Genomic DNA, 19,501 nt, shown 5'->3' with positions numbered 1-19,501 from the left:
GTTATCCTTCTTTCCACCGAAAATGCTTCGCCGCATGTTGTGGTGCCTGCGTCTTTGCGTGCTTCGGTCTTGCGCCTCCTTCACCAAGGGCACTGGGGTGTGTCTCGCACAAAATCTCCGGTGGGCCGTCATGTGTACTGGCCCGCCATCGACTCTGAAATAGCGCACATGGTCGCTGCCTGCGGCCCTTGTGCGTCACAGGCTGCCGCTCCGAAGTCATCTTTGTCACCGTGGCCTTCGCCTGAGAAGCCCTGGGAGCACATTCATGCCGACTTCGTGGCAATTGATGCCTACTCTAACTTTCCTTTCATTGTCCGTTGCACATCACCTACCACCGTGGCAACCACAAGTGCTCTCGCCCGCATTTTCTCTTTGGAAGGCCTTCCCTCTACTCTTGTTATTGATAATGGTCCGCAATTTGCCTCTTCCGAATTTGCGGATTTTTGTGCTTGTCATGGTGTCATGCGTGTCACAGCCCCTCCGTTCCATCCCCAATCAAGCAGTGAGGCTGAACGACTGGTCCGCACATTTAAGGCTCAGATGAGGAAACTCCTGACTTATTCTGCTGCTGATGATGCGCTTCTCCAATTTCTGGCTTCTTACCGTTTCACCCCCATGGGCGACCACAGCCCGGCTGACCTCTTACATGGCTGACAGCCCCGCACGCTACTTCACCTTCTGCGGCCTTCCACCTCACAGCCGCAGGTGCCTTCGCTTGGCCAGTTCACCGCCGGCGACCTTGTATGGGTACGGGGATTTGGCAGGCGGCCAAAATGGAGTCCAGGCCGCATCTTACGACACCGTGGCTGATGCCTGTATGAAATCCAGACGGACACGGGTGTTGCAGTGCGTCATTCGGACCAGCTTCGGCCTCATGTGTCGGCAACACCTGTTCCGAATGCCGTCCGTCACCTTTGGCTCTACCTGACGCTCGGGATCTTGCCATCTCTCATTACTCACTACACAGCCCTCTCACCGTCATCTCGGTGCCAGCACAAGAACGGACGCCACCAGGAGACGTGCCCATGCAGGAACCGGATGACCATAATCTGTCGGAGCAACTCTACTAGCCTCCTTTTCCTACGGATGTCGTCACATCGCCCATGTCTCCTGTTATATCAACCGGACTTGCCGCAACGGGCAGATTGGAGCACAGGGCCCCGGCAGATTCGACCCCTACGTCTGCTGTGAATCCGACCCCTTATCATTGGGGACACTTCTGTCCGTACGGGAAGCCTCCTCCTCGAGACTTTACAGCCAGTCAAACATTATGGACATTAGCAATCTACAGGCCACCTCCATCAAGACCTGTGCAAAAAATTCAAAGGGGGGAAAGTGTTGCGACTCGCTGATCTTTCAAAGTGCCACCGTGCAGTTACGCGCATCCTCTATATGCAGCGCTGCCTGCCAGCCATGCAGCAGCCGTGCCACCAAAGCGGCCAAGCAGCCAGCGGCTGCCAGACTTGGACTCAGTGCTGATTTGGATGTTACCGTGTTCACATGTCTTGCTTTGTCAACTTACTCTGTGACTTAAATGTGTTGTGTCATTTTGAAATATATGTGTTCAACTTGACGTTATAACATTATCAAATGTTATGTTTCTCCTAAACCTTCTAGGTGAGTAACAAGTTGTTTAAGAACGCATGAAAGGTGATAAGGCTGCCTAAATCAGCAATCTCATTGCATTCCTGCACACACCTCAACTGTGCGAAAATAAAAATTTCTATATTCCACTGTACTGCTATTCCAAATTTCTTTGGATTTTTGGACAAATACTATTTGATGTCACATTTGCATTAAATAATCAACCCATATTGTATTTTCTTGTAATTTTCAATGTCTTATGCTAAACTAAACAATATATTGTACAATACTGGTACATACAGCAGGAAACATTTCAAGTTTTATTCTAAACTAGTTGTTAGGTCCTGCTTCTGTGCATCTAAGCATTTTGTGGTAGTATTATTGAGTTTTTTTAGCAGTGCTCCTTTGGCTAAATGGGTGCTTATTTCATTTGGTTTTACTGTTCAGACAAAAAAAATACCATTTTTCATGTAAAGTAAGGCTAATATTGGAATGAGTATCATATTTAAATTTTTTAGAAATCTTATCATGTTGTAGCTCAGGGAAATCCCATAGATTCATAATCGTCATCACAATGTAATTTTGCATCAATAAACAACTAAGGCAAGAAGACGTATAACTAAGGCAAGAAGACATATAAAATAATATAAAAGATATGTAAAATAATGCACTGAAAATTCTGGTTGAGAACAACGCATTATTTAGGAATAAAGAGATGGCTCACCAGATGGCAGAAGCACTGCGCGCACTCGCACTTGCACACTTGTCTCCCAACATTGTGCTCATAGACAGGCCTGAGTGTGTGTGTGTGTGTGTGTGTGTGTGTGTGTGTGTGTGTGTGTGTGTGTGTTTCTCCTACAGCTTGAGAAAGGAATTTCATTCCAAAAGCTAGTAAAGCAAAGGTCTGTACCTTCCCTTTGTGTATCTACAGACAATGCACTGCTTCTGCTTTCCAGTGAGTCGTCTCTCTATTCCTAAAGATATATAAAATATTTTCATTTACTTACATACAAATGAATAAGTATTTCATTTGATTTTCTGTACGGTGTATACTGCCGAAGAAAACACTTGCGTGTGGTCATGCACAGTAATAGAAGAAAGCCAACACTTGTGCCACATAAGATGCCCAATAATGGCAGTTTAATGATAAATAATAACACAAATATGACTGACAGTATTCCACACATGTAGACTCTAAAAGAAAATACACTGTTTTTGTTTACACACTGTATAATGCAAGCATGGATGCCCAGTCAATATGCTCTCCAGTCTCTCTCACACTCTCATAAGTTCAAAAATGTTCAAATGTGTGTGAAATCTTATGGGACTTAACTGCTAAGGTCATCAGTCCCTAAGCTTACACACTACTTAACCTAAATTATCCTAAGAACAAACACACACACACACACACACACACACACACCCCTGCCCGAGGGAGGACTCGAACCTCTGCCGGGTCCACTCTAATAAGTGTTAGGAGTGAAATGATGAGAAAATTTTTTTCAATTCGTGCCATAGAAGCTAGTAAGTTTCAACACCTACATGGATATTGTAGCCAGTGCACACAGCACCCCTTGCACCCCCTTGCTACAATTCTGGATGCCAAGGCAGGAAAAAAAATAATATTTTTACTAACACGACTCATCAACAAACATAAAGAAAACTACACATAAAATACAAATATTAAATAAAAAAATTAAGGTTTGTGTTACAAAAAGTATGAACAATATGAGAGATCAACATGCAACATACAAATGCCATATCTTCATACATACCAAAAGTTTAAGTGTGACACATCTTCCCTTCATCCCAGTGCTCTGAAGCCGTATTGCTACTTCACTGGACAACTGCTTCAGAAATTTTTCTGCCTCTTCTAGTTTTGTAAATCGAATGCCATAGTTGACTTCTGCCGAAACTGATTTGCGTTTATGTTCAGTATCCAACCCCCTGTTGTCAATACCTCTGCAATGGTTATAAAGTGTTTCTCCTGTTTTAACACCAAATTCTGACTTCAAATTTGCTAAAGACTGTGTCTGGAGATCACCACACGTTCTGATTCCCATTGCACGGAGTCTGTGTGAAAGTGTGTATCCCACACCTGTAAAAAATGAACATAGGAATAATGAAAATAATAAAAGGCTGTTCGTACTACTTCAGAGAAAAAAGCTATAGAAAAAAGTATTTTTTTTAATAAATAAAAGCAGTGGGCTTCTGTGACACCCCCCCCCCCCCCTTGGGTAAATTTCTGTCATTGGACAAACAATATAAAATTTAAAAATGAAATTGATGGAAGTAATATGTTGAGGCAACTACTTTAATTAAATTAATATAATTATTGTCTGTTGTTGTGGAAATTCCAAGTTTACCTACATCCTACCATAAAGTTGCAGTTATGCTTTAAAATACTAGTTACCATGGTCACAAGAATGCAAATTTTTCTAAATCCCTTTCACCTCAATCTAATCTGCTCATGACTATTGTTGGTGTAAAAGAACGAACTGGAGTAATGTCATGTGAAAGATGTGTTGCAGTCAAGCGCATTTGGATGTGGAGAACAGAATATGTATTGAAGAACCATTTATCATCTCCATAATTAAGGGCATCTGCATGGGGTTGAAGAGATTTAAACAAGCCAATTGGTATCAGGGTACAGAGAACAGTTTAGCAATTCATACCAGAATGATTCATGACACACTACTAGCTGCTTTCACTCATATTACACTTCCAGAAACCAACACAATACCTGACTGATACAAAAATTGATTGGAATGGCTTTCTAGTTTAGATGAAGGATTGTATTAAAGTTGAGCATTTTCCAGCTGTTCACAGTTCAGTATCTCCATTATTTTGTACTTATTGACCTTATACGTACAACATAATACAGAGACCACATACAATTTTTATACGAGTACCACCACCGAATCTACTTTCTCAACAAGATTTGAATGACTGTTGCATCTCAAGTTGATACAGACCACATTTATCTGGCTGTAGTGACAGCCTCTGACTTAATGTTAAAGCTGCAGTCACACAATATTGGATGTTTCAGGTTTTAGCTCACACATACACAGTTGTGAATATGGCTTACTTTCTTTAAATCACATTCAGGAGTCTGAGATGTAATAGAAGCAGTACACTTTTTTAACATGTTGTGAAGGCCTAGTCTGAAGGGGTAGGGGATTTTCACTTTCTCTGATAGGAATACATAGTATAAAAGGGCAAAGTTGGACTTAGTGTAGTACATGCAGGGCTGGGCCCCTACATATTCAGCCACCACATTCACAGATGTGCTTTTCAGGCCAGGTATGGTCCCTGCTTTATGTTAGGAAGTTGTTGGTCAAAGAAGATTCACTGTGCTGTTCACTGACAAGCCTATTGCAGCCGAAACAGCATCTGGGGGTGCAAACTGCATCGATATGTGCCACGTAGGTTGCAGTAATCAGCACTGCAGTCAAAGGCACCTATCTACATCTACACAGCCATGTGTCCACGTGACAGTGCACAGTGCACCTGTATTCCTCCACTGATGGGTACCTAGAGCACTGCTCAGCCCTCGGATATATGCTTCAGACCACAATGCCTGCTCCTGCTACCCATCAGAGCGCATTGCCTCATGCCGTCACCAGCATCATCAGTCGCTCCCGCATCTGGGCCTGCATCTCAATGGCCCACAAGCTCACAGCCTCAACGTACAGTGCCACTGATAGTACAGTACCTCCTGGCCCATCGCCACTTCTGACAATCATGGACTTTGTCATAGTAGAAACTGGCTACAAATCATCAAGATGAACTTTCCAGTTATATTCGAGTGTGGACTTTCATCTTCTGAAGCTGTACTGAGTTTGGTTCATGGTTAATAAACAGAGTTGTTACTGTAATGTGTGAATTCCATCAGTACCAGTCGGAATGCCTGACTAAGGTTATGACACTCAGCTAATAACCTTAGCCTTCTGCCTCTTTCAATGAAAAATGTCACTGCAAATAAGTTTCTCTGAGAACAACAATGCTGTAAGGATGTTCTGTTTCTTTATTCCACTTGAGAACCTGTTCAAAATTAACTGGATTTAATAAACAGGGGCCAAAACTGTTTCCAGCATACATTTAACATTGCTCTGTCATAATTTATTTCTTTAGGATGAGCAACAAAAATTTCATGACAGTAAGTATCTCTAAACAAGTGATTATATTTTAATTTCTCTTGTGAATTTCTGAACAAAATACCTGGTAGGTCATCAACTTTAATATCTTGAACAAATTCCAAAACACGAGATGGCTCAATAAAATACTGTCCATCAGGCTTTGCTTTCTTTGTTGCAAGGCGAGCCATCAATGGATTAGGACCAAATCCTGCTGATGCTGGGCACCCAGTCTTTTCCTGCAAACATTCATACTACAAACTGTCCTTACTTTATTGAACAAAAATTTTTTATTAAGAAATCCTTTAGCTGACTTTATTTTTATCTTCAGTGACAAATATAATCATAACACTTAATAACAAAATCTATATTATTAAATGACTAAAACATGGCATGGTTCCAGCGTAGGCTGCCTAACAATTTTTTGGTCAATAAGGCCTTTGTCAAAATAGACAACACACACACACACACACACACACACATACACACATGACCACAGTCTCTGACAGCAGGTGCCAGACTGTGAGTAGTAGCGCATTATGGGAGAGGCTGGTGTGGGAAGGGGATAGGATAGCAGAGTAGGCGAGGGGAATGGTGAAGTCCTGCTGGGACCATGCAGGGACAAGGTGGAGAGTAGGGCAGCTAGGTGCAGACAGGAGGTTAAAGGGAGGGCAGGGGAGAGAGGGGATTAGTGGGAAAGGAGAGGTGTAAAAAGGCTGGGTGCATTGGTGGAACAGAGGGCTGTTTAGTGCTGGAATGGGAATAGGGAAGAGGCTAGATGGGTAAGAACAATGACTAACAAAGGTTGAGGCTAGGAGGGTTACAGGAACATAGGATATATTGTAGGGAGAGGCTTCACAGCCGGTGCCATCTGGGTCCTTCCCACCAACACCAGCTTTTCTGAATTGCCCAGATGGGAAATCTCCCTGTAATACATCCTAGGTTCCTGTAACCCTCCTGGCCTCCACCTCTGTGTCTTTGTCCTTACCCATCTAGCCTCTTCCCTGTTCCCATTCCAGCACTACACAGCCCTCTGTTCCACCAATGCACTCAGTCTTTTTACTTCTCTCCATTTCCGCTATCCACCTCCCCTCCCACGCCCTCCACCTAACCTCTCATCTACACCTAGCTAGCCCACTCTCCACCTCACCCCTGCACGCTCCCAGCAGCACTTCACTGTCCCCCACCCCTACACTGCTATCCCTCCCCCTCCCCCATCCACCAAAATCTTCTCCTTACCCCCACATGGTTGCCTCTACCATAATGCACTGCTACTCACAGTCTGGCTCCCACTGCCAGATATTGGTCGTGTGTGTGTGTGTGTGTGTGTGTGTGTGTGTGTGTGTGTGTGTGTGTGTGTGTGTGCGTGTGTAGTCTATTTTTAGTAAAGGCTTTGTTGGCTGAAAGCTAACGTTTCAACAGTTTATTTGTTGTGCCTTCCTGCGACTCAGCACCTCCACTATATGATGAGTAGCAACTATCCTTTTCATTATATTGTTACATTCTATCCTAGATTTTCCATTGTATGATATATAATATGTAATATTACAAATGTGCCTGATAATAACACATCATCGAAATTAGGTAATCGCCTGCTACAGAGCATGTTTGCTTTTATTAAGCATTTGAAGGCTGTTATGGACCCCCACAATAACAAAATTCTAACTAGAAGTTAGAAACTATGTTTACCATATTTACTAGAATCTGTAATCCAAAAAACCGCCTGCGGCTTAGAATCGAGTTCAAACAAGCGGAAGTTCTGAAAAATGTTGGTAGGTGCCGCCACAACTAACTTCTGCTGTCAAATATATGTTGCGCTACACAGGCATGCTTTGCAGGCACAAAGATAAATACTGGCACCAAAACCTCTGCATCAGTAAATAAATTTAAAAAAAAAAAAGGTGGAAGACAAGCTTTTTTCTCCGCCCCAAGTTTCGACCACTGCATTTTCGTACATTATCCAATTAAGTAAATACAAATTCTGTATTGTTCATTTTCGAATATAGCAGCATTTCAATATACTACGAAAATCCGACTGGCAAGACTGTTTGGGATGTTTGTCACAAGACCACCTACAATACATCTTGTAGATGGTCTTGGTTTGTCAATATGGCCAACTCTAGGTTCTGAATTTTTTCCTACCTGTGAGAAGAGGTGGTCGCTAATAGGAACTTTTATGAATTGTGAATCACATACAGTATTCTCTACACCATAAGAATAATATGAATATAAACATTTTGTCATGTATTGTTTCGTGTTTACTGCTATCTCATTTAAATTCTGTCTGCCTAATAAACTACGAAACTAGAGTGAGACAACAGCAAACACGGAAGAAAATACATATCATGTCATGTTTATATTCGTATTATTCTCATGCCTAATAGTGTACAATCAGAAATGAAGCACGGCAGTTGACTAAACTTCTAAATCTAAGATGACTAATTTCTGTGCAGAATGTAATGTACTAAAGAGGCGCCTGCACAGATTTTCAAACGGAGAAAAATTTTTGTTAAACTCTCGTTCAGAACATCTATCGTACGCAGTCTATTATTTGGTTCTTGTTGATCATTATCAAACAAATAGCAGTCTCTTGCCATCGTTTCGCTAATGAGACGATTCCTCTCTTTCTTTCTTTCTCTCTCTCTCTCTTTTTTTTTAAATTGTAAGCGGCGGTAGGGCGCACTAAAGCAAGCCATGCCGCGATCGGCGACAGGCCATAAACACTCATTATCAGAATGCGACAAACAATGCATGACACAGTACAGTAATGCATTTTCAGCTTAGAGTGACGTAAACACCTATAACAAAGAGAACGGCACTTACCAGATCAAAGAAAAATAAGCAATCAATTCAAACCAGATGAAGCATGAGAAAAAGGAAGGGTACCCGTATAAATACGGATGGAGCGCCTGACGCATAGCAATGGCTATCTGGTAAAGCTTAACTGCTAAGCTTACAACTCGAACCGAACTACTGTAGCTGTATCATCATTCATTCAACCTAAATTGTGTTTCATATTACAATGGACCAACTTTGTTTCAATTTGGAGGTGCAGCCTAAAACTTTTCTCTCCTCTTGAATTTCGAGTCTCAAATTTCAGGTGCGGCTTAGATTCGGGAAATTTTTTTTTCCTTGATTTCGAGTCTCATTTTTCAGGTGCGGCTTAGATTCGAGTAAATACGGTATGTCTTGAGGCACCTTAACACACAGTGTACAAATTGAGCACTTACCAGCTTCCATAAACTTTAAACATATTTTCTTTGCTGCCAATTCCCCCCCCCCCCCCCCCCCCCCACACACACACAAAAAATAATGAAAGGGAAAAAAATAAGCATCACGTATGATGTTTTAATTTCTTACTTATTTATTAATAACTCTATCTGCAAAACATTTTTCAGACAATATCCACACGTAACCCTGAATGTATCGGCAAAATTATATCACTGTACAACATATAGTTAAGGAAAAATGACATTTTATACATTGGACTTCAATGTTTTAAAGAATCAGGCGTGGAGGTTACAGGTATATTTACAACACAATACATAAAAACTAAATTGGATGTGTATGTAATATATTCCATCTTTGACTTATTTCAGATTCCTGAAACTTCTCCTTTTTGACAGGACTATGGGGCATGACAAATGAATAATGATGAAATGGAGGGAAGGCAAAATGGGCTAAATGAGATAAAGTGAAAAATGTGGAGCTTGGAATCAGACAATGGCAATACTGCTGCATGTATTTCACAGGAGAGGAAAAGCAATGTTGAAATACATTAGAACAATATGCTTCATCTGACAGCAGAGCAAATATTGGTTTCTAGTGCAATTAGTATCCTCATGGATGAATATGTTGGTGGGTAAGGGAGGTTGGAAGGGGAACAGCACACCTACCCATGTTTATTGAACTTTTTACATTCTGACTACATCAACTAGTAGAAAATATGTCATCTGGATCCCTGAATAAATGTAGAAATAGTGAAAATTAGTAGATATTAAACCACCATAGAGACGTAGGGATGGAAAGTATTTCTACACATTTCTCTTCATAATTATATAAAACATGTGAGCATATAATGAGATTAGTCTTCCTAATATTTTTTTGTAATAAGCAAAACATGAGTAACATCTAAATACTGCCCTATAATACAACACACATCATCAACTAATTACAAATGTTGAAAAGTACTTCTAATGTAGAAGCAAAAGACAAAATCTGAAGCTGTGTGGGTGGGCACACTTATAATGCCAATATGATAATATATCACTTGTAACTGTACTGAAAGTTTACATAGAATATGTAAATGGGCTATAATTGAAATATATGAGCTATAAAATAAATTTTCTATAAGTATATCTGATTAGAAACTTATATAACATCCTACAACAATGAAACACTTTGTTTTATTTTGGAAGAAGAGACAGTTGGATTATATTGGCATTAGTATCAAGAAGAGCACTGTTTCTCCCTCTAATTGATAGTTTGATCTGTAATGTAACTAATTAATTACATGAAATTGGAAGGTGCCTCAGCTGCAAAATTTGACTGGACCTTAATTCATTCACTTGTTCCATATACTCAATCCTTACAGAACCTTTCAGGATGATATGTCAAAATACACAATAGTACATATAAGTAACTACTGAAGCTACTACAGTATGCAATGTAGCTACGGTCATGTGATAACACACATGAAGGTATTGCAGTAGTAATTACATCAAAGAACAACCAATGATTGTTTTTTAATATGTTACATATTTAATGAAAATTCTTCCACAAGTGACCTTATAGACTTCATGCCACGTCTCAGAATTTTCTTTCCCCTCCCATGTCAGAAATGTAAAACATACTTACACAAGGAAATTTAATTAAAACTCATTTCTTATGCCACTGTAACTACAAAAATTGGGAACATAATGATCTTTATTAATCCGAAGCATTTTGCACTTATTAAATACAGTGATCTACCTTTATCTCTCTTCGCAAAACATCTGCAAATTCCAATGGTGTTATATTCATCTCATTTATTATATCTGTACAGTCTACATACATCTCATCACAGCTCACAGCTTCAATATTTAGTGTGTAACTGGAAAAAAAGAGATGCATAATATCAATGAATTAATGATGCTGTTCTCACAGCAACATGACACAAATTTCAGTATCAATAGATTACACACACACACACACACACACACACACACACACACACACACACAGAGAGAGAGAGAGAGAGAGAGAGAGAGAGAGAGAGAGAGAGAGAGAGAGACTATTGGATGACCATTAAAAAAATAATAAGGAAATGAAATATAATAGAAATACATATATTTTATAGACATGTGGCTGTAGTCGTTAGTCCGATGACTGGGCTGATGCAGCTCTCCATGTTAGACTTTCCCATGCAAGTATTTTCACATATGCATAACTACTGCACCCTGTGTCCACTTGACACATCTAACTACAGTCAAGCCTTCATCTTCTACTATTTCTCAAGATTCTTTCCATTCTGTTCAGCTGATCTTTAAATTACTTTGCCATCTTTGATTGAATTACAGTATCATCAGCAAATAAAGTTTTTATTTTCTTCTGAGCTTTAATTCTCTTTCCAGATTTCTTCTTAGTTTCCCTTACTGCTTACTGTACAGACTGAACAACATGAGGAATAGGCTACAGCTCTGTCTCACTCCTTTCTCAGTTACTGCCAGCTTTTGTGTCATATGACTCTTAAAACTGCAGTTTTGCTTCTGTAGCACTTATAAATAATCTTTCATTTCAGAATTTCAAATAATATATTAAATTCAACTTTGTCAGAAGCATTACCTAAATCTACAAACACTATCAATGTCCATTTGCCTTCTTCAACCTATGTTCCCAGAAAATTTATAGGTTATGTATTGCTATATTTCATCAGAAGTCAGACTGATCATCCCCCAAATTAGTTTCTAGCAGTCATTCCATTCTTCTTTTGATAAATCATGTTAGTATTTTACAAGTGCTATGGCGGAAGCTGCAGTAGCTGTATGTGGAAGGATAAGTGGCAGAAAACGGTGGAAGGAGAGACAAAGGTGGATGCAAGACTCGAAGTAGTGGGAATGAATAACAAGACCTTCAGATTGTTGTTCCAAGAAAGTATGGAAATAGCAACAGATGAGTATAAGAAAAAGAAGAAATAAGAAAATAAGACAGTGGCTGAGGAGAGACAGAAGTGGATGGAAGAATGGACAAGAATGATGGACACAATAAGACATTGCAGTGCCTGTGTTGTCCAGAACTACAATGCAATGTTACTTCGGACATGCGTGTGTGTCCAAAGGAACAAGCAAGCATTGCAGTGACTACAGCCATTATATAGTACGTAAAACATATTCACAGTTGCGAATACAGATGACTATGTAATGGAATGACGACAATGAAAATTTGTGCCAGACCAGGACTCAAACCCAGATTTCCCACTTAATGAGAGCGGTCACCTCACCACTAGGCTACCCGAGCATGATTCACAGTCAGACCCAAACTTGTATATGTTGTCAACCAAGTGTCTATAACCTGCACTCATATATCCACTACGTACATTCCTTTACAGGGGAGGCATTTTAATGGAAAGTTGCTTGCCAAGTGTCAATGGATAAATATGACACTGCACTGTATTTCAGAACAACATAGGCACTGCAATATTGTATTTATGCACCGACACCGGGCAAGAAATGTCAATTAAAATGTTTTTCCTGTACAGGAATTTATTGCACAAGTGCAGGTTGTAGACACACAGTTGATGACATATGGAACCTTAGGTATGGCTATGAATCATACTTGAGAGCTGTAATGGTAAGGTGACACTCACAATAAGCAGGAAATCTGGATTTGAGTCCTGGTCCAGCTCAAATTTTCATTGACATCATTCCATTATACAGCTGATGGTTGTCCATATTCGCAACTGCAAATACATTTAATGTATTTCATAATGGTTGTAGTTGCTACAGTGCCTGTTCCTTCAGATATGCATGCATGCCTGAAGGAACATTGCATTGTACATTTCTGATCAACATAGGCTCTGCAATATATTTATCTGCCGACACTACGCAAGCGACTTTCAATTAAAAGCCTCCCATGTATGGAAATATACAAGAGTGCATGTTGAAGATACATGGTTCACGACATATGGAAGCTTGGGTCTAGCCACGAGTAATAACCAGATAGCCTAATGGTAAGCAATTGCTCACGATATACAGGTAATACGGGCTCGAATCCCAGTCTGGCAAAACTTTCATTGTCGCCATTCCATTATACAGTTGATGGTTGTCTATATTCGGAATTGTGAAACTTAAGGTGCTAGAAGTAAACTCTTAGGGTGTGTGTGTGTGTGTGTGTGTGTGTGTGTGTGTGTGTGTGTGTGTGTGTGTGTGGGTGTGGGTGTGGGTTGTGGGTGTGTGGGTGGGTGGGTGGGTGGGTGGGTGGGTGGGGGAGGAGGACGACCTGACAAAGGAAGAGGAAGAAATGGAAATGGTTCTGGACAAGATGACAGGCACCAGGTATGGACGAAGTATGTCTCACGAAATGGTGAAGGCAGCGTGGGAAATTGGGAAACAGTGGCTGTACTGTGTGATGAGAGTGGTATGGAATGATAAGAGAACTCCAGAAGATTGGAAAAGAGCACTAACTGTCCCTACATTCAAGAAAGAGAATAGGGAAAATTACAGAAACTACAAGGGAGTCGCAATGATACCAAACTGTGCCAAGGTATATGAAGATCCTAGAGCGCAGAATCCGAACAAGGGTTGAGAACAAATTGAGAGCAGAGCAGCATGGCTTCAAGGCCTGGCAGGTCACCTGGTAACCTCACATTTGCAAAGAGGCAGCTCCAGGAGCACCACCATGAATCTGAGGAAGATCTTGTGATGATCTTTCTTGATACAGAAAACGTACTTGACAGTGTCTGTAGAGAAAAGGTCTGGAAAGAACAAGAAAAGAAGGGAATGAAGGAGATTTATTGAGGAAGTCCAAGTTATGTGAAAGTGGGAAATGAAAGGGCAGATTGGTTCCAGCTAACAAGTGGTGTGAAACAGGACAGTGCACTGTCATCTACACTCTTCACTGTGGTCTTGGATGAGATCATGTGGCAGAAAAAACTGGAGAAGACATAATATGAACCAAAGTTCGTCAGAAGTACAGTAGGATGAGGCATGAAAGGACAAGGGAAATAGTAAGAGAGGAACCCTTGCAGAGCAGCATAGAAACTTCAAGGCTAAGATGGTATGGACACTCAAAGAGAATGGGAAACATGAGGATTCCCAAAAAGATACATGACGTGAAGAAGCAAAGGAAATGCCTAAGAGGAAGACTGAGGGATAAATGGCTGAAGGTTGTGGAGGAGTGTGCTGAAAAACGAGGTGAGGACTGGACCAGAGTGAACCCAGAGAGCTGGTGCGAAAATGAGATTAGATGGTGAAGCTTATGTTCCAAACAGAACAAACGAGGTGAGGACTGGACCAGAGTGAACCCAGAGAGCTGGTGGGAAAATGAGATTAGATGGTGAAGCTTATGTTCCAAAGAGAACAAGCCCAGGGCTGAAAACTGTTCAAGATGATGATGATGATGATGATGATGATGATGATGACGATGACGACGACGACGATAGTTACAAACAAGGCTTATTAAACTAATGACTCAGTACTATTCACACTTGTTACCACCTGCTTCCTTTGGTATTGGGATTGTTACATTCTTCTTGAAGTCAGTCTCATATACGTAGCATACCATGTGGAATATTTCGGTCATGGTTAGTTGTCCCAAGGAGATTAATAATTCTGAAGGAATGTAACCTACTCCAGGTGACCTTGTTTCACCTTAGATCATTCAGTGCTTTGTCAAATTCTCATAGTGTCCACACCAGATGGGTTTCAAACAGGAATTAGAGAAGATTCGAAGAAGAGCAGTACATTTCATTACAGGTTAACTTAGTAAGTGCAAAAACCATCACAGAGGGGTTCAGACAACTCTAGTGGCAGACACTGCAAGATAGGTATTCTGCATCGCAATGTAGTTTACTGGTAAATTTTTGAGGGTGTACATTCATAGAAGTGTCAGCTAGTATATTGCTTCTTCTTACATATTCCTGTGAAAACACCAAGAAGATCAAATAAGAGAGAGATTTGAGCCTAGACAGAGGCTTACTAGCAATCATTCTTCCCACAAACCAATCACAACTGGAACAGCTATACCTTGCTGGTACACAAAGTACCCTCCATTACACTGTAATGTGTCTTGCACAGTATAGATGTAGATCACATCACTCATCTCATCTTCATCCATTTCCTATTCCTGTAATATTGTTGACGAGTTTCTTTAATTTATATAATCGTTCTACATAGGATTCTTTAATTTCCCTAAAAGCAGCATCTACCTTTCTTATGGTTGTTCATGCTTCTACAGCTTTGCATTTATCCTCTAGCTATTCCTTCTCTGGTACATTGCTCTTTTCATCATTCTTCAAGTTTTGTGTGTGTGTACTTCAATTTTCAAGTTTCATTTGCTGCATTTTTATATTTTCTCCTTCCATTAATTAAATTTAATATCTTCTGGTAAATCCAAGGATTTCTGTTTGGCCATGTATTTTTGCCTAGTTTTCCCACTGTTGCCTGCACTACTTCATCTATTGCGTTAATTTCCCTTGTTTTAGTTACTCATTGCCAAATGCTCTATTCGAAACTCTCAACAATCTCTGCGTGTTTTAATTGATTCAATTTCTTAATTTCCTAAGTGTTTTGCAATTTATTTGGCTTTAGTCTGCATTTCATAACCAATAAATTGAATGTTATACAGTGACAAACAAAACATACAATTATAACAAGATCTTTTTTCTGTGTATAGAATCAGCTACATCCCATCCAATGAATGTTAGTACACGAATAACTAAGTAACAGCCCAGTACACACAAAAAACTGTATTCCACAAAACTACCACAACCCCAAGCGTATTTTGCCGACATACAAAATTCACCTTTTAGTATTTGTTTACTAACAGCCACTCACACAGTTGCAGATGACATGATGTTTATGTTTGCCGAGAAAAGAGGGCAACAGAAAAAAGCACAGAAAATATGTTGCAAACAGTGACAATAATTCACAAAAAATGTCATAACATACAATAAATAAGCTAATATGAAAGTATTCATAGAAAACTACATTAAAGAAGAAGAAGAAGAAGAAGAAGAACAGTAAAAATGTAATAATGTGTTACTGTGTTTGTATAACTACGCTATTTTCAATGTGTTACTGTGTTTGTATAACTACACTATTTTCTGCATGTTTTACATTTGAAAAAACCCACTGACGATGGTGATATTTGTCACCAAAACTAGTTTGAGAAATGAATAAGTAAACAAATAACAACATGTTTTGCATCAAGGAGGACTCAATTTCTGATTATGTTGATTTACAATGACAATTAGATACAGAACCAGAGGATGGATTTTTCTGTATTGACATGGACTGGAATAGTTCAATGCAGTGTTATGAGGATGGTAGAACAGTTGCTGCATTGTGGAAGCAGTGATAAATACCCAGCACCACGCTGGACTGGAACAACTGAACCACATCCTAGGCCAGGGCTTTGATTACCTATCATTATGAACTAAAATGAGGGATATCCTACCCAAGATGCTTCCCAACCCTCCTAAAGTGGTGTTCCATCGCCTACCCAACCTCCACAACATCCTACACCATCTCTATGCCACTCCCAGTCCCAACCCCTTGCCACAAGGATCATATCCCTGTGAAGGACCCACGTGCAAGACCTGCCCAGTCTGTCCACCCAGCACTTCCTATTCCAGTGCTGTCACAGGTTTTCCTACCCCTTCAGGAGTCGGGCCACCTGTGAAAGTAGCCATGTCACGTCATTGCAGCTCTGCTGCAACGATTGCCCAGCTTTTTACACTGATATGACTACCAATCACCCGTCCACCAGGATGAACAGCCACCGCCAAACTGTGGCACAACATGCACCTCAACATAACATACTTGATTTCAATGGCTGCTTCACTAGCCGAGCCATCTGGATCCTTCCCTACACCACCTAAGGTAATGTACTGCACCCGTGCCCTCCACCCAACAGTTTCCACTGCCTCTGTCATATCGTCCCCTCCACTTTCTCTTCTCCCAGCCTGTTTATTTGCCATTCTCTGCCAATGCACCCATCCATGCTCCTCTCCTTTTTTCTCACTTCCCTGTCCAACAACCTCCTGACACTGCACCTGTTGGCATTCCAGTCCTTGCACACTACCAGACAGTGTTCCTCTGTTCCCTCACCCATGCACTACTATCCCTTCCCCCCCCTCCCCCCCCCCCCCCCCCCCCCCTCCGGATTGCTGCTTACATACCACGTGATAGTTGCATTCTGGCACAACATGCTGGAGTTGTCGGTCATGTGCATGAGGTGTGCTTGCTTGTGTGTGTGAAAGGTGCATCTATTTCTCTTTTGCTGATGAAGGGTATGGTTGAAAGCTTTATTTGTGCCTGTCTGCAACTTAATGCGTTCTTTATGGTAAGTAGCAAACTTTATTTTCCTACATTTTTTATATTCCTACCGGGAGTTACCACTGTTTGGGTCTGCCAAACGGCTTTTTTTCTATCCTACAACCCTGTGATGTTTTCCTCTGTCACTTGTGTCTGAGCATTACTCTTCTCAGTGTCAATTTTTTCTCTTCTTTCCTGCATTTACCACAGCCTTCCAAACTGCATCTACTTCTAAGCCACACTGTATCAATGATTGCCAGCATACAACACAGATTTCGTGACACTGTGGACATTGATGCAGCATCTGGTCTCCCAGACTCTTTCCTCTGGTGATTATAATTATATTTACTCCTACTGATCCCACTTCACTCCTCATCCTGACATACTGCAGCATTTTATTTTCCACGTCTGCCCACGCCTCATGAACTTTCTCCCTCTCTCTTTGCTTATAGCAAAAGACACACACACACACACACACACACACACACACACACACACACACACACACACACACACACACATCATTTTTCTCCCATGTCTGTGTAAAAGTTTTTTACATATTTGTGTATATTTTTACTTGGTTTCATGCTGTGTCGTGTAGTTTTGCAGCCTTTTATGCATTTGTGTGTATTCTTAGATATCTGTGTGTACTTTTGCATATCTGTGCATGTTTCTATGTGTCTTTATATGCTTTTTACGGATTTTACACTTTTTTTATCACTTACCCAACTCTTTTCACAATCATCAACACTTATTTTGCCCATTTCTGAATAATTCCCATTTCCTTTACACCATTACTGCCACAATGGGCTTCTGCTCCACCTTTCTGCACCAGTTCAGGGAAGTATCCTTATCCGTGGCTAAAACTCACTCCCATACACAGTTTCTCAAATGCTGCCTGAACCATGGAGTCTCCTAAAATGGCCTAACTGAAAAGAGTCCTTTCTCTGAATCCCACCCCTCCTTAAAACAATTTTTCAGATTCTGCCAATCCCTGGTCCTCTTAAACCTGGTACTGCAAAAATACACTCCTGGAAATGGAAAAAAGAACACATTGACACCGGTGTGTCAGACCCACCATACTTGCTCCGGACACTGCGAGAGGGCTGTACAAGCAATGATCACACGCACGGCACAGCGGAGACACCAGGAACCACGGTGTTGGCCGTCGAATGGCGCTAGCTGCGCAGCATTTGTGCACCGCCGCCGTCAGTGTCAGCCAGTTTGCCGTGGCATACGGAGCTCCATCGCAGTCTTTAACACTGGTAGCATGCCGCGACAGCGTGGACGTGAACCGTATGTGCAGTTGACGGACTTTGAGCGAGGGCGTATAGTGAGCATGCGGGAGGCCGGGTGGACGTACCGCCGAATTGCTCAACACGTGGGGCGTGAGGTCTCCACAGTACATCGATGTTGTCGCCAGTGATCGGCGGAAGCTCCTGGGGTATCGGCGAGGACCATTTGCAACCGTCTCCATGAAGCTGGGCTACAGTCCCGCACACCGTTAGGCCGTCTTCCGCTCACGCCCCAACATCGTGCAGCCCGCCTCCAGTGGTGTCGCGACAGGCATGAATGGAGGGACGAATGGAGACGTGTCGTCTTCAGCGATGGGAGTCGCTTCTGCCTTGGTGCCAATGATGGTCGTATGCGTGTTTGGCGCCGTGCAGGTGAGCGCCACAATCAGGACTGCATACGACCGAGGCACACAGGGCCAACACCCGGCATCATGGTGTGGGGAGCGATCTCCTACACTGGCCGTACACCACTTGTGATCGTTGAGGGGACACTGAATAGTGCACGGTACATCCAAACCGTCATTGAACCCATCGTTCTACCATTCCTAGACCGGCAAGGGAACTTGCTGTTCCAACAGGACAATGCACGTCCGCATGTATCCCGTGCCACCCAACGTGCTCTAGAAGGTGTAAGTCAACTACCCTGGCCAGCAAGATCTCCGGATCTGTCCCCCATTGAGCATGTTTGGGACTGGATGAAGCGTCGTCTCACGCGGTCTGCACGTCCAGCACGAACGCTGGTCCAACTGAGGCGCCAGGTGGAAATGGCATGGCAAGCCGTTCCACAGGATCTCTACGATCGTCTCCATGGGAGAATAGCAGCCTGCATTGCTGCGAAAGGTGGATATACACTGTACTAGTGCCGACATTGTGCATGCTCTGTTGCCTGTGTCTATGTGCCTGTGGTTCTGTCAGTGTGATCATGTGATGTATCTGACCCCAGGAATGTGTCAATAAAGTTTCCCCTTCCTGG

At 41.7% G+C, this 19,501-nt stretch overlaps 1 protein-coding gene across 1 annotated transcript in view; it reads right to left on the bottom strand.

The window, feature by feature from the left end:
- The window catches only part of LOC124776804 (DNA repair protein REV1), a 137,466-nt gene that overhangs the window by 91,176 nt on the left and 26,789 nt on the right, over positions 1–19,501 (bottom strand). The window contains exons 4-6 of the mRNA XM_047251954.1: positions 10,692–10,812; positions 5,806–5,959; positions 3,360–3,682 (exon numbers count right to left, since the gene is read on the bottom strand). Of these exons, the coding sequence (XP_047107910.1) occupies positions 3,360–3,682; positions 5,806–5,959; positions 10,692–10,812 (598 nt within the window). The remainder of the gene's footprint in view (positions 1–3,359; positions 3,683–5,805; positions 5,960–10,691; positions 10,813–19,501) is intronic.

The sequence above is a fragment of the Schistocerca piceifrons genome, chromosome 2 (genome assembly GCF_021461385.2).
Source record: "Schistocerca piceifrons isolate TAMUIC-IGC-003096 chromosome 2, iqSchPice1.1, whole genome shotgun sequence".
Lineage (NCBI taxonomy): Eukaryota > Metazoa > Arthropoda > Insecta > Orthoptera > Acrididae > Schistocerca > Schistocerca piceifrons.
The sequence above is the reverse complement of the archived record's forward strand: the minus strand, read 5'-3'. Positions and strand labels throughout refer to the sequence as shown.